Source organism: Solanum dulcamara, chromosome 5 (genome assembly GCF_947179165.1).
Source record: "Solanum dulcamara chromosome 5, daSolDulc1.2, whole genome shotgun sequence".
In the NCBI taxonomy this organism is placed as follows: Eukaryota; Viridiplantae; Streptophyta; class Magnoliopsida; order Solanales; family Solanaceae; genus Solanum; species Solanum dulcamara.
In genome coordinates this window covers 6671744-6687148 of record NC_077241.1, presented here as the reverse complement: position 1 = coordinate 6687148, position 15405 = coordinate 6671744, and the positions used below count along the sequence as shown (strand labels likewise).

Sequence of the window (15405 nt, the reverse complement as noted above, 5' to 3'; positions counted from 1 at the left end):
TGCCCCTAACCTAAGACCATATATTTAAACATTTATATGTTTATAAACAAGACTGCATGAATGAAAACAGTTCGCTTAACCTCGGCACACAGCTGGTCTTTGCAGGCAGAAGAAAGGAACACAAATACTGCAATTGAAAATTTACTTATCATTCTTGATTTCTCCTCCATTTTTCCCTCTTGACCTGAATCTGATATCCTCTTTGTTTTTATTCCTTTCAGTTGAATAGCTTCATTCTGAACAGTATTCCTGTTGTGGTGATTGTAATCTCATTTGGCGTATTCTCCCTACTCGGAGGAGATCTAACACCAGCAAGGGCATTTACAGCTCTATCGTTGTTCGCAGTGTTGCGTTTTCCGCTCTTCATGCTTCCTAATATAATAACACAGGTTCTATTTGTCAAATGTTTTTTCACAATCTGATATGGGATATTAAATAGTGTCACTGCCTTCTTCAATTATTGTAGAACCGTCAATTTGCTGGATCTGTCTTTGAAGAATCCCTGTTGTAGCATTTATTCTAGCCTGTTAGAAGATTGACTACTTCCTGGGTAGTTCATTTGTCGTGCTTGAGTATTGTTTCATTTTATATACAATCAAATGTCTCACCTAAAACCACCCCTCCCCATGAAAATAAATAAAAAGAGGAAAATTAAACAAATTATTTGTCATTTCCAACCATCTTAATTTAAGGTCATAGCTAAAATTAGCCAGCAGTGATGGCATTATCAGATACTAAAGTTATGTGTTGAGGTGAAAAATGTTTAGATGCCAGAGACTTGTCCTTTTGAAAACTCGCCAGAATGGCCTGCTAACTCCAAATTGAATCTAGAACATCAATTATGGAGATAATGTCATTTGAATATATTTGATTTCACCAAAAACATAGTAACACAAGGTAGTTTAGCTTAATATTTTGCATACTATTCTCTATGCTATCAAAACATCTAGCCTTCCTTTCCTTCCAAATTGACCACCAGATACAAGCAGGGACAATTCTCCATCTATAACTATTTTTTGCCTGCACACCAGCTTCCTTCCATCTCTGGATGGCTTCAGTAACCTTTCCAGGCATAGTCCATGCGATGCCTTTGAGATTTTAAAAAAATCTCCATAGGTGTCCAATGACTTTGCAATGAAGAAATAGATGGTTAACTGTCTCAGCATTTCCCCTCCTAAAAAAACACCTACGACAAAGTGGTAGCCTCTCCTCATCAGATAGGGCAACTTGAGCAATCAAAGCTATGCCCCCTTCCACTGCTGACTATGAACAGTCATAGGTGAGAGCTGCTTCCTTGGCTAGAACCCCGATAAAGCTGGCCACTTTGTGTGGAATTATGTTTTTCCAGATGCCTCTCCAGGGCCAGTTGTTTATGCACCGAGGTGTTTGATTCATCAACCTGTAAGCATTACTTACTTTGAACTGATCCTTCTTATTACCTTTCCACCGTAAGGTATCTTGACCTACTTTCTGTTGAATTTTCGATGGTATTGAAGAATCTGCAACTCTTTGGATCCCCCAGTCATTTAAATGCCTTCCAAAGTTGAAGCTCCATCCATGGGGTGTCCAGAATTCTACAATAGTCTTATGTTGATGAGAAACTAATGCATAAATATCTGGGAATAGATTTTCCAGTCCTCCCGCCTCATGAGTCATGCCATTCATCTTTTCAAGAATCAGTTATAGCCCCGTTCACCACTTTAATCTTAATGTTGGTTTGAATTCACTCCATAGTGTTCTGATAGACCTCCATAAACTAACTCCATAGGGTGTCATTATTTCCTTGGTCATCCAGTGGTCTTCCTCATCATACTTAGCATTAATAAACATTCCTCCATAGAGTCTGGTTCATTGCTATGCTTCCATAACCACTTCATTCTAAGGGCCTCGTTTAGGAATTTCAAGTTCTTGATTCCCAATCCCCCTGGTCTTTTCCCAGTGATAACCGCTTCCCATTTGACCAGATTATAACCTTTCCTTTCATTGTTTCCTTGCCAGAGAAACTTCCTCCTCACCTTGTCCAATCTCTTAATAACCCCTGCTGGAATGGGGAAAACAGACATTAAATAGGTTGGGACTTGAGAGTGAATCTAGGACTGAGTTGATGAGAGTTAGTCTGCCTCCCCTGGAGAGATACTGAATCTTCCAACTTGCCAATTTCCTTTCACACCTTTCAATTTCACTATTCCATATTTCAGTTGATTTTGATTTTGCTCCCAGTGGCATCCTTATATAGATGGTGGGTAGATTCCCCGATTCCCCACCTAGGATTGCATTCAAAATCTCCATGTTTTGCACCTCATTAATAGGATATAGGAAACTTTTCCTCCAATTAATGTGTAACCTAGAAATCCCTTCAAAAAGTACCAAAATCACCCTCAGGGTCCTGAGTTGATCCTCTTCAGCATCACATAGTATGAGAGTATCATCAGCATATTGCAAGTGAGTTATCTCCAGGTTAGTCGCGGATTTAATACAGAAAAAAAGAAGTTATCTCCAGGTTCCTTTCTCCAATTCTGGCCACATCAAATCTCATGTTTGATGTTTTGATCATGCTGTTAAAACAATGTTAGTTTTTCTTTTTTACTCAAGAATTGTTCTGGTGACAATATTTCGTATGCACTTCGTACCTCAAAAAGGAAAAGTTTTAAGCACTTCATTGATTCTGTTGAGTCTTTCAATTACAGAGAAACATTCCATACATTTTGAGAAAAGAGGAACTAGCATTCTTTGTTTCATTTTCCTCTCTTTCTCTATAAACTTTTTAAAATATTTTTTACATGAGCAGGAGAAAGCAAAATCTATGGGATCATCCTTCATTCGGCTGTTTGTTTAATTTACATAGTTGCACATATGTTCTGCCTTTGCAGGTTGTTAATGCAAACGTATCGTTGAAACGTCTAGAAGAGCTTCTCTTAGCTGAAGAGAGAATACTTCTTCCCAATCCACCTCTTGAGCCTGGACTTCCAGCAATTTCAATCAAGAATGGATGCTTTTCATGGGAATCAAAGGTGTGCAGATAAGTCGATATCTTTTTTTGCCAGAAATAATACAGAGTCTTGCAAACAAAATTATGGTAGCCTTTAGCGGCCTCCTATGTTTTTTCACATAAACAGAAGTGGCTAAAGACATAGCATATACTTATCAGAAGGGAAAAAAGAATAAAGTATAAGTATATATATTTGTTCATAAATAGGTACACCTCCCTCTTTCCCTTTTTCTTGTTTTGTTCCTCTCTTTGAGGAATCTATTCATAGCTTCATATGAAATCCTATCCTTCTCCGGAAACCTTACATATCTTGCATAATTATTTTTGCTCTCCAGAAAGATCTTTTCCAAGTAATTTAATTCCTTTTTCTCTTTAACAAATACACTATGACCTCAACTTTTTACTTCCACAATCACATCTACTGGGTAGCACATTATACATTGTTAATGAGTTTGGTTCTTGTCATTATTTGGGGCACAAATAAAATTTGAACATTATCTGTGGTCTAGCACTTGATACTGCAGCTCTTTGGAATTGATCTGTTATGCTGGGAAGTGATTTGGATGGAGTATACTTGAGCAAATAGCTTGTTGCTTTGTGATTTAGCCATGGTGTCCTAAGAGAATGATGCTATCTTGTACCACATTAGTCAGGTGCAGATATTTGTGTGAGAAATAAAGGAGAAAAGTGTTATTGAATTTTGCTGACTACATTATTTTCCAAAAAAGGAAAATAATTTCCTGACTACATTATTACACTGAGCCCTATTTATAACTACATTTTGAATTTTTCCCATGTAGGAGACTCTATGCGATTCTATTCCTATTCCACTTCTAACCCTCCCCCTCAAGCTATTGCATAAAAGTCATATGTATCGAGCTTGTACAGATGTATCTAATACGAGGAACAATGAGGGACTTGGTGAAAATACGTGCAAGTTGATCACTTGACTTCAAAATTTTTTGTAACAATATCTCCTAATAGTATCTTTTATCTGATGAAGTGATCAATTTCAATATGCGTAGTCCTCTCGTAAAATACTGGATTTGATGCAATATGAAGGGTGGCATGATTATCACACACAAGTTCCATCTAATTGATTTCTCCAAATTTTAGTTCTTTGAGCAACTATTTAATCCAAACTAGCTCACAAATTGATATGATCATTGCTCGATATTTTGCTTCTGCTCTAGATTGAGATTCCGCATTCTGTTCCTGTTTATCTTCATTGCAGTTGCTAAATTTGGAAATTAGTGGACTTGCCAATTATTTTCAGGGCATATGGGGGCTGGAAACTGTAACTGTTGTCTTGCAATGTGCAGGCGGAGAAACCAACATTGTCAAATATCAATTTGGATATCCCAATTGGTAGTTTAGTAGCTATTGTTGGGGGCACTGGAGAAGGAAAGACATCGCTAATCTCGGCAATGCTTGGAGAGGTTCCTTCCATTTCTGATTCAATGGTTGTCATAAGAGGAACAGTTGCTTATGTACCACAAGTTTCATGGATTTTTAATGCAACAGTAAGTTCCCTGTTTAAGCGTAACATACATACGCATTAAGGTTCATCTTCTAGCTGCTTTTGATTAAAGATATTTGGTATCATGGATCACTTGAAGTGCATTTTTACGTTCTACAGGTACGGGAAAATATACTGTTTGGTTCTGCAATTGATGCTGCAAGGTATGATAGGGCCATCTATGTGACCGCATTACGGCATGACCTTGAATTGCTTCCAGTAAGCATACCTGCAAAAGTTATCCAATCAATATATTTTAGATAGTTATTCTTCCTTACAATCTTTTTCTGTTTTGATTTTTTAATAATTAGAATCTTTCTTTAGTGTGTTGCTCAACTTTTAATTGCCTTTGTTCTAGGGTGGTGATCTCACTGAAATTGGTGAACGGGGTGTCAATATTAGTGGAGGGCAGAAGCAGCGAGTTTCCATGGCTAGGGCTGTTTATTCTGATTCTGATGTTTGCATATTTGATGACCCTTTAAGTGCTTTGGATGCTGATGTGGGCCGCCAGGTAACCATTTTACGTTGATGAAAACATCAGGGATCCAAAGCAAGATTCGTTCACCTTTTTGTTTTGTTACATTTTCCTGATGCAGTATGTTTCTGAAATGTTTCTGACTTCATAATTTTGTGGCAACTGTAATTCTTATGTATAAACACTCGTTGTAATATATGATTACCAGGTTTTTGAAAGGTGCATCAAGGGAGAACTGAAAGGAAAAACCAGAGTTTTAGTCACAAACCAGCTACACTTCCTTTCACAAGTAGACAAAATCATACTGGTTCATGATGGTATGGTGAAAGAGGAAGGGACCTTTGAATATCTCTCAAATAACGGGATACTATTTCAGAAACTGATGGAAAATGCGGGGAAAATGGAAGAGTATACAGAAGAGAAGGAAAACGATGACAATGACAAATCTTCAAAACCTGTTGTTAATGGTGAGACCAATGGGGTAGCTAAAGAAGTTGGAAGCGATAAGAAAGAAGGAAAATCTGTTCTTATCAAGCAAGAGGAACGGGAAACTGGTGTAGTGAGCTCGAATGTTCTAATGAGGTAAGAACGATACAATGATCTGGCTAAAGTTTATACAACCTTTTCAGTTTTCTACATATATATATATATATATATATATATATATATATATATATATATATATATATATATATATATATATAGAGAGAGAGAGAGAGAGAGAGAGAGAGAGAGAGAGAGAGAGGAAGGAGATTTCAGTTTGTGTGGAGGTAGCTAAACATCTTTCAATACTAAGACACTCATGTAGAAAAGGTTTCACAGGCAAGCATCTCCGGTATTTATTATCTTAACTGATAAATTTGCTTAACCGTGAGTTCCATATCCAATCTTTCAGTGAAAACCTAGTTTACCTGGAGTTGTTGGAGTTTCTTTTGCATAAAATAGTTGTATTTAGTCTTAATACAAAGAGCTCCCATGCCTTTCTAGCCTGACATGCTTTAGGTGTCAAGAATGAGGACTACATATTAAAGCTATTGTCCAGTTTGAAGACTTAATTATTTTTTTTGATAACCGTGGTGTCCAGGAAAGCTTGCATGCACCTAGACTAATTCACGAGAGACTATCACGTCCCAAAATACCCCATAGACGTGATTGGCGCCCAACACACACCACTGGTCAGGCGAACCAATTTCCAAATCATAACCATAAATTTGTAGCATTTAACAAATTGAATAAGTACCCAAACAATATGATATTAATCACTAACAATTAGTATCTCAATAATATAAATTTAAAACTCTTACCCAAATCCCACACTAAACCATGGAGGATCTAAGAGAATTACAAAGGACCAAGACCCGCATGTGAAATCCCAAAAGTAAAGACGTCAACAAATAAATGATATAGACGCTGCTGGTAGCCTCCATGAACAATGCGACTGTTCTCCTCAATAAATAGATCAACTCTATCCAACTTGTCAGCTGTTAGCTTCGTCGTCACCAGTAGTATCTGCATGGACATGCAAGTAAGAAGTGAGTTATACATAAATATAACCTAGTAAGATCCTCAATTCTTTTAGTACTCGTAGAACAAGTTTTAGAAAATACAAACACAACTAGCACAAAAATAATATACACATGAATTATATCATATGTTATACTCAATAAGGTCCAAAGAAAAGTGCAGCAGGCACATTACATATCTTAACATAATTTACACTGAGGAATTGTCATAAACGACAGCGAGGAAAATTGACACAACACCCCAACAATCCACGGCAACATATATAATGCCCCCAAAGTATACTATAACAACATGTATAGGCCCTTAACATTTATGACAGCATGTGTATGCCCCTAATATATTATGGCAGCATGTGTATGCCCCTAACATATAGTATATATATCACGACAGCGAATGAATGATACCAACTCCATGGCACAAGGCCACACCACAATTCACTGATTAAATACTTTCATATTTTTCACAAAACAATACGTTGCGGTTGGTCAAAGATCTCATCAATTTTGCCAAGCACACGCTTGTCCAAACACCTGGAATAGACATACAAAACACATTTTAAAGTAGGTTTTGAAAAGCAAGTATCAAAGCTTACAGTCTCCACTTTCCTCAAGTTCACAAATCAAGCACCCTTTTTGATAAAGCAGAACTACACTCTTGGATCACCTCAAACTACACAAAAACGGATTAAGAATAGTCAAAAACCCTTGGCTGAACATTCTCTTTAATTTTAGAGCAAGTCAAACACGTGGTCAAATGTTAACCCAAAAAGTCAACTCCAGTCAGTGGGTCAGATTTCCCAAACCATGACCACAAACAGATTTTCCTCAGCGAGATGATTTTAGAACACTAATCCAAAATCAAATTTTGATTACGTTTGCCCTTTCAAATCAATGATTGTAGTTGAAGAAACCTAGGGCTAAACTTTCTCAGTTCCTCGTAATTTCTCCATATTTCTACCATAAAATCTACTCATAATCGCATAATAAACTTAAATAATAGATTAGAGTCATTACCTTGATTCTTTGGGTCGAAAATCTCTATTTTTTCTCTGCTTTTCTTCTCTTTTTCTCCCTTTATTTTCTCTCATTATGTTTTCCTCCTTTTATTTTCTTGCGTTCTGCATCTGCCAATTTCTAACTTCTCATGTCTTTAGCTCCTTTTTTTTCCTTTTTGGGCTTGGCCCACTTTTTTTTCTTTTCTTTTGTTTAAATATCACATAAACCTTTAAATGTGGATTATTATAGATACCTGCTACCTCCTACCAGGAAAAGGTACCTTTAACTCTGTTCACCAAGGCTTATACAGATGAAAAGAAATCACATGGTGTTTTTGTCTCCGCTAGGATTTGAACCTACGACAAGGAGATTTTCTCCACAGAAATTTTTCCTTTAACAGAAGTGCCCCTTGTTTCTTTACTATTTTTATCGGGAGAATCAAACTAATTCTTCAAGTTAGAGTGAATTTTAAAGAAGTTACATTCTCTCCTTCAAATATCCCATAAATAAAGGGAGGTCAGAATTGGTGAAAGTTTGAACTTTCATATGCTCTGCAATATCAGTGAAAACTCAGATCTTCTAATTGAGCCTGCTTTTTGTCATGATCAATACTTATTTAAAGTTGTAGTCGTATTAACGAGGCAAATATCTTGAAGAATATTGAAGCATTTTGATGCTTCAGATGCCTTGCAGGGAGAAAGTTTCCTTAGTTTGGTACACTGTTGTTTAAATGTATGTTTGATATCAAATCATTCTAGTTTAAATAAAGATACATGAGTTTGCAGTCTTTGTTTATTCCTTCCTTCCTCCCTCTTTCTGTAGGCTGGATAACTTCTTTTACCGAAGAAAAGAATGTGCCTGGTCAAGTTGTAGTCTAAATTGATACGTTATGTGTCTGCTTGTGTTTATCTGTTCGGATTTCCTCTAGCTGATGCAGCTTTCTCCTTTTCCTTTCCTAAGAATGTTAACTTCTCCAGCATGGTGGGAAACTAGGAGAATTTGAGCGTTCCTTGAACTGAAATGCTTTATACGGAAGCATTTGCCAAGCCTATCGTTATCACATGCCTTTGTGTACTGATTTAGGTTTTTTTCAACTCATGTTGCAGGTACAAAAATGCTTTGGGAGGTTCTTGGGTGGTTCTTATTCTATTTCTGTGCTATTTCTTGATAGAAACTCTCCGTGTTGGGAGTAGCACATGGTTAAGTTTTTGGACAGACCAAAGTAGTTCAACAAGATATAGTGCTAGCTTCTACAATCTGATTTATTCACTTTTGTCTCTTGGTCAAGTATGTAATCATTAGCTCTTAACTTTTGTCTGTTTCTGTTTTCTTCCTACTGATTCAAGATATTTGATATCCTTGTATGCTGAATAAGGCAGTAGAACTCATTATCTAATGAAGGGGAAATTTTTCTTCTAAATATTGTCTATATAATTTGCAATATCAGGTTATGGTAACTCTGATGAATTCATTTTGGCTGATCACATCAAGTCTTTATGCCGCCAAGATGTTGCATGATGCTATGCTTAATTCTATTTTAAGAGCTCCAATGGTCTTCTTTCACACAAATCCACTTGGGAGGATTATCAACAGGTTTGCCAAGGATATAGGGGACATAGATAGAAGTGTTGCACCCTTTGTAAGCATGTTCCTGGGCCAGGTGTTTCAGCTTATCTCAACATTTGTCCTAATTGGTATAGTGAGTACCATGTCTTTATGGGCAATAATGCCGTTGTTGGTCCTTTTTTACGGAGCCTATCTATATTATCAGGTATGTGGAAAACTAATACTCTTTATCTTTTATATTTCATGTTTCTGAGATGTAATTTGAACTGTTTTATAGATAATGTGTTCAGTATGCACGTGCATTCATTTTATTGAGATCTAAGCATGAGGTTACTCTTTCTGAATAAAAACTAGCAATTGTCATTCCTCAGGATGCATCACACATATTTTGTCCATAATTTTCTTTAATTATCTTGCCCATATTATTTGAATAAAGTTGCACCCTGACATGTCCTGGTCATATTATTCACTCAAAACAACCTGTAACTTGCAGAGCACTGCTCGTGAGGTGAAGCGTTTGGATTCCATCTCCAGGTCTCCTGTCTATGCACAATTTGGTGAAGCGCTAAATGGTCTTGCAACTATTCGTGCATATAAAGCTTATGATCGAATGGCCAACATCAATGGGAAGTCGGTGGATAACAATATCAGGTTTACACTTGTGACTATGAGTGGAAATCGATGGCTTGCGATCCGTCTGGAGACTGTAGGGGGTCTTATGATCTGGCTTACCGCAACATTTGCTGTGATGCAGAATGAAAGGGCAGAAAACCAGCAGGCCTTTGCCTCAACAATGGGTTTGCTTCTTAGTTATGCCCTAAATATCACAAGCTTGTTAACTGCTGTACTGAGACTTGCAAGTTTGGCTGAGAATAGCTTAAATGCTGTCGAGCGAGTCGGAACATATATAGAGTTACCATCAGAAGGTCCATCCATAATTGAGGGCAGTCGCCCTCCTCCTGGATGGCCTTCTGCAGGATCCATTCGATTTGAGAACGTTGTCTTACGTTACAGGCCCGAACTTCCTCCTGTTCTGCATGGTATATCTTTCACAATTTCTCCAAGTGACAAAGTCGGAGTAGTTGGCAGGACTGGAGCTGGAAAATCTAGCATGTTTAATGCTTTGTTCCGACTTGTACAACTTGAAAGAGGAAGGATCTTAATTGATGATTGTGATGTTTCAAAGTTTGGACTTACAGATCTACGGAAGGTTCTTGGTATTATACCGCAAGCACCAGTTTTGTTCTCAGGTATTACTTTGAGTTTGTTTTCTGTCTCCAATTTTCTGTGGATGGAGGTTTTTCTTTATAGATGTCGTTATCTTTATAGTTCAAATCAAGTTGCCTGAAGATAATCATGCACGTGTGATTCTGCTATAGGGCTGGACACACCTGTTACTGAACTGTGAACAGACGTCTGGAGAGTAAAATTCTAGTGACTTGTAGGAAGTATATTGTCAACCTTACACATTCTGTCTTTTTCCTGTCTGACTTAAGGCCTATCTTGATCCACAAAGTCCATGGACATTGTCAAATATTTTGTACTCTTACGATCTTGAACAATCCTCCCCTCATGAGCTAGCTTTTGGTGTGTGAGTTAGGTCCAAGGTCTATTTAACACTATATACATTTACTGCTGATCTTTTTCTGAAATGAAACTCCCTGTCAAATTTCTTTGACATTTTCCCTAAATTCTTGTAAATGGGTGCTGGTACAATAATCGAAGAGATAGCCTCCTCCTACTTTGTTCCCCTCAAAGCAAAAAGCTTTGAGAATTTGCAAAAGCTGCTGATAATGCTGAGTCACTTCTCTCTTGCCTGCTTATATACTATGTGTTCTTACCTCACATTTCTAGCTTAACCACAAGTAAACTTTTTATAAATCTGTGTTTTTCTCTTTCTTCTGATTTTTGCTGACAAATCAGTCTGCTCTTTTACCGTACTTTTGCTTGATGGTGCAGATGATCATATAAGAGAGATTTATAATTTAGAAACAAAAAGACCACGGCTCTCATATATATATATTTGTGTATGTTAAACAATTTCTAGTGCTATGCTAGAAGTGCTTAGTGCCTTGCATATACTTGGCTTATTTGTAATCAACATGATTGGAACATGGGAGGGGAAGGAGCTGCTGGGACCGGGAGGTAGGAGAAACAAGAAGTAGGGGGAAAAGAATGGAAGAAACTTCTAATGGGCCTTGAGTGTTGAGTGGCAGGATCTGTTATTTTCTTAACAGTCAGTTAATAGAGATTATTAAATGAAAAATCTTCTGGACAATCTTTAAGAAATTTAAATGGGTGAATGCTAAAAATATAAATATAAGAATATATTCTACTCTCAAAATTCTTCAAGTTGGTCTGCATTTTATTTCAAATTATATATGTTCCTCATTTTCGGTGTTGGCCTGAATTGACTAACAACCTACTGACCTACCATTAAGCAGCCTTTATCTCAACAATCCTCATGTTTTTTGGCCAGGGACCGTGAGATTTAACCTTGATCCATTCAATGAGCACAATGATGCTGACCTCTGGGAGTCTCTAGAACGTGCACACCTAAAGGACGTTATCAGGAGGAACTCTTTGGGTCTTGATGCCGAGGTTTGTTCTTGTTGCTTTACTTATTTTTGAGTTCGCTACAATTAATAGTTTGCATTGTATGCAGAAAACTCATTTAGTTCAGCCAGTTTTCTTTCTCAAAATCATTACTATGTGGATTTTTTAAATGAGAAGAGATTATTAATGAGAGAAGAAAGAGTACAGGAGGCGAACTAACATCATTTCATTTAAAGAAAGAAAATTATTGGCTTGTTACATTTGAAGATCTACCTGTTGTAAATCTGTCAAAGTTATATCACAAGATAGGCCTATGGCTCTATAGCGCATAAATGAGAGAAATGTTTCTGTCACCACACATAATCAACAGAAAGCAAGCTGTCTTAAAAATTTTACTTGTTCATTCCTCCCAAAGACACCAAACTATTGTGAATATAATGCACCTCCAGAGTATCTTCTATTCTTGCCTTGGCCAAATCCTCTATATTTGACAGTAAAGACTCGTTCCTACTTTTTGGTGCTATGAACGATCACCAAGTATGTGAAAAAGCTACTGTCATATTTTCTTTGTTAACGAAATCTAGAAATAGATGTATGTGAGTTTCCATATTTCTCTAGCGAATTATAAGCCAATTACTGCTAATACAATTATGAGTTCTCATTGGTGTTTAGTTCATAGGCCACACAGAAGCCTTCAGCTTTTTGGGTATTTAAGCTTTCGAAATGGAGGTCCCAAGGGGACATCTTGGGGATTTTGTTGATGGAAGGAGAAGAGAACTTGTCATTTGAGGCACCAGAAGATACCAGCTTCCAAGTGCTAGTATCTGGACAATTGGAAGAGCTATTTGGTTGACGTAATTCAAGAGAGTAGTGAAATCTTAAAAAAGTAGAGTTCTACTCATGCCGAATAGAAGATATCAGCTTTATGACAACTTGAGACACAATATAGATGAAGTTAAGCAATAAATAAAGCTGCATTCTTACCAAATGATCTTTCAATAATGAATTGAGAGAGCATTAAGAAGTCCAATTGTCCTCGTTGAGTACATCATAAGTGTTCCATGTCAGGTAGGTTGTCTAAGTTGCGCGCTTGGTTGGATTATGAGATTCTTTCATTGGGTATAAGATCCAACCTATGTTAAATCTGCTCTCACCTTTGTGTCTCTACATAAAGTCCACACATGAACATTAGAATCTGGTCACATGTGTGAGAGTTATATAATAATGTCCTACATCTGGTATATAAGCCATCCAATGGAGTTTATAGAGGTCTTGGCCCACTCAATCCAATATTTTAAGATTTGGGATTTGGATACTCCTATCCTATCCTATCCTTTCCTTTTCTCTTTTTTTGAGAAGGTAACAATTTGTATATATTTATCAATATAGCACCTAGATTGTGCTGAAACCATATTTACAAGTGAAAAAGAAGAAAAACTGCTCCATAAATCTAACAAAAAACCAGGGTGTCTATCATTGAAGCAATGTCTTCTATGTATCTCTGGTTAGCCCAAGAATAGAAAAGTCTTAAGCATTTCAATATAATCCTCTGACCTTAATGTCTTTAAAACATCTGGAATTTCTCTCTTTCCAGATTGTCCACCAAATGCAAGCTGCACAATGCTCCATTTTTCTCTGGGCGTCAATCTTGTACCTGCTTCTTCCCAGATGAGCGAGACATCAATAATCTGTCTTGCCAGAGTCCAAACAATACCTACGAGACTAATGAAGATCTTCCATAGCATGTCTGTGATTCTAACATGGTAATCTTTCTTATGAGGCTTCTCATGTTATCAACATGGTATCACAGTTGCTAGAGTTATTAAGTTGAGTTCTCGTTTCCATTTACCAATGAAATTCTTTTGTGTTCGACTCGAGAAAAAGAGTGGTCCTGCGTGAGGAAACTCCTCAACAAATAGTTATGTATGAAGTGTAATTTAAACCTAAAAATACTTGTATCTAGGCATAGGAGTGCCATTTTGTTTCTTTCCAACTTATGCCCGAGACTTGGGGGTCATTTAGTTGGGGCTTTAGAAGATTTAATCTCCACATAAATTTCAACACTAAATTATACAATGTTTTGATTTTGAGGATATCTAATCTCACCACATAGAAATCACCATTAAGTTATACAATGTTCGGTTGTTCTTTTTGTTTTCCTTATGAATTATACCTACATAAGTTATGTGTGATATAATGTGGAATAAGAATGCGGGTATCAATAATACATGGATTAAAATACTAAAATGACACAACTAACCCTCATAATAGTAAGAAAATTTTCGTTTTGTTTAAAAGTGTTCAAATTTTTTAAATTATATATTATATATTAATTTGTAATATGTCAAATTAAACATTGAACAAGAAATAATGCCCACATTATAATTCGTTCGTTACTAATTACTACATTATTCATCTTTGTATTACTAATCCTTAGATTTTCTAAATGAAAGTGATAATTTTTTTTAATTATTCTGAAATGTTGATTGTAATACTAATAAGGAGTAAATCAACTGAGTATTCAACTCTTTTAAGTCTTCCTAATTTCTATAAGAAAGGAACTGCATAACTTGTCACCAAATCAAAAGACCCCTTAGGGTCATCTTTTCTTTGAAACTGAAAGTACTTCATAAAGACAAGCCAGAGTTTTATCTTGCACCACTAAATTTCTCTCCTCGGTGACAAGAGATGTTGACCGTGTGACTTACTCTGTTGGCTCCAACCTTAATGCTCAGTCTTATGTTCTAACTCTAGATGATAAGAATCACATTACTTGAATGAAAACAAGAAAACAATGTGGAAGCAAAAGTATGGAAAAGATATGTGATTTTCGAGAATAAAATCCTCCAATATAAATATTACATGCTAAGAACCTTAATTGATCTCAGTATTCAAAATTAGCGGATTAAAGTTAATTATGATACTATTATAGTCAATTCAAGAATTAGATCAGAAGATGATCTAGACCCCTATTTTGAAGAAATTAGAAACAATAATTAGCAATCCATGAGATTAATTATCTTCTTTAATTTACAAATAAGAACTAAAGATATCCAGATAAAGAATTAATCTTACCTCTGAGAAGAATCGCTCTTATAATGTTGTAAGATAAATCCCAAGTAGCCACAAGCAAAGGTGTGAGGAATAGAACTCTCAAATAATGATAATGTTATCATGAAAAATAACAAAACTCACCCCTATATAAAAGGGAAACCTATGCCAAATAGCATGGGATTTGAATCCTACTTTATGGATTGCTCCAATTTTGGGCATGAATCAGCCCATTATGGTCATTAATTGCAGCCCTTTTGGGGCTTGATTCTCACGTCAATTGCAGCCTTCTTGGGCTCCTCCATGGTTCAATATTCCTCCTCTTGGACTTGGACTTGGTCCATGAAATACGTGGAACACTTAGCCCACTCTTCACCATAATTCTTTGGTGTTTCTTCCACGATAAGCATTTTCTTGGGCTCATCCTTGGGCGCTTTTTCCACGACAAGCATCTTCTTAATTTCCCATTGAAGCCTGTCAATCTTTAATGGAGGTATGCCACCGTGGATACTATCAGTGGAGCAACATTATCAAACAACAAGAAGCACCATAAGAGATAATCCATCTTTCTAATGTTGCCATAATGGATAACCACGGTTAGGGGCTAATATGGTGTCTTAGCCTTTTATTTTCCTAATAGAATGAATTTTTCGATCTTTTAACCATGTAATTAGTATCACGATTCTATTGACATTTCTCAAGTTCTTATTGATTTCTTGTCGAAAAGGAA

General features: G+C 36.5%; 1 protein-coding gene across 5 annotated transcripts in view; it reads left to right on the top strand.

Moving 5' to 3' along the window:
* LOC129888933 (ABC transporter C family member 2-like) overlaps positions 1 to 15405 on the top strand; it is a 42521-nt gene that overhangs the window by 23748 nt on the left and 3368 nt on the right. For all 5 annotated transcript variants that reach the window (XM_055963999.1, XM_055964001.1, XM_055964000.1 and 2 more), the window contains 10 exons: positions 222 to 389; positions 2871 to 3011; positions 4312 to 4512; positions 4629 to 4727; positions 4867 to 5019; positions 5192 to 5565; positions 8609 to 8789; positions 8950 to 9273; positions 9562 to 10318; positions 11548 to 11669. In XM_055963999.1, coding sequence (XP_055819974.1) covers positions 222 to 389; positions 2871 to 3011; positions 4312 to 4512; positions 4629 to 4727; positions 4867 to 5019; positions 5192 to 5565; positions 8609 to 8789; positions 8950 to 9273; positions 9562 to 10318; positions 11548 to 11669 — 2520 coding nt within the window. The remainder of the gene's footprint in view (positions 1 to 221; positions 390 to 2870; positions 3012 to 4311; positions 4513 to 4628; positions 4728 to 4866; positions 5020 to 5191; positions 5566 to 8608; positions 8790 to 8949; positions 9274 to 9561; positions 10319 to 11547; positions 11670 to 15405) is intronic.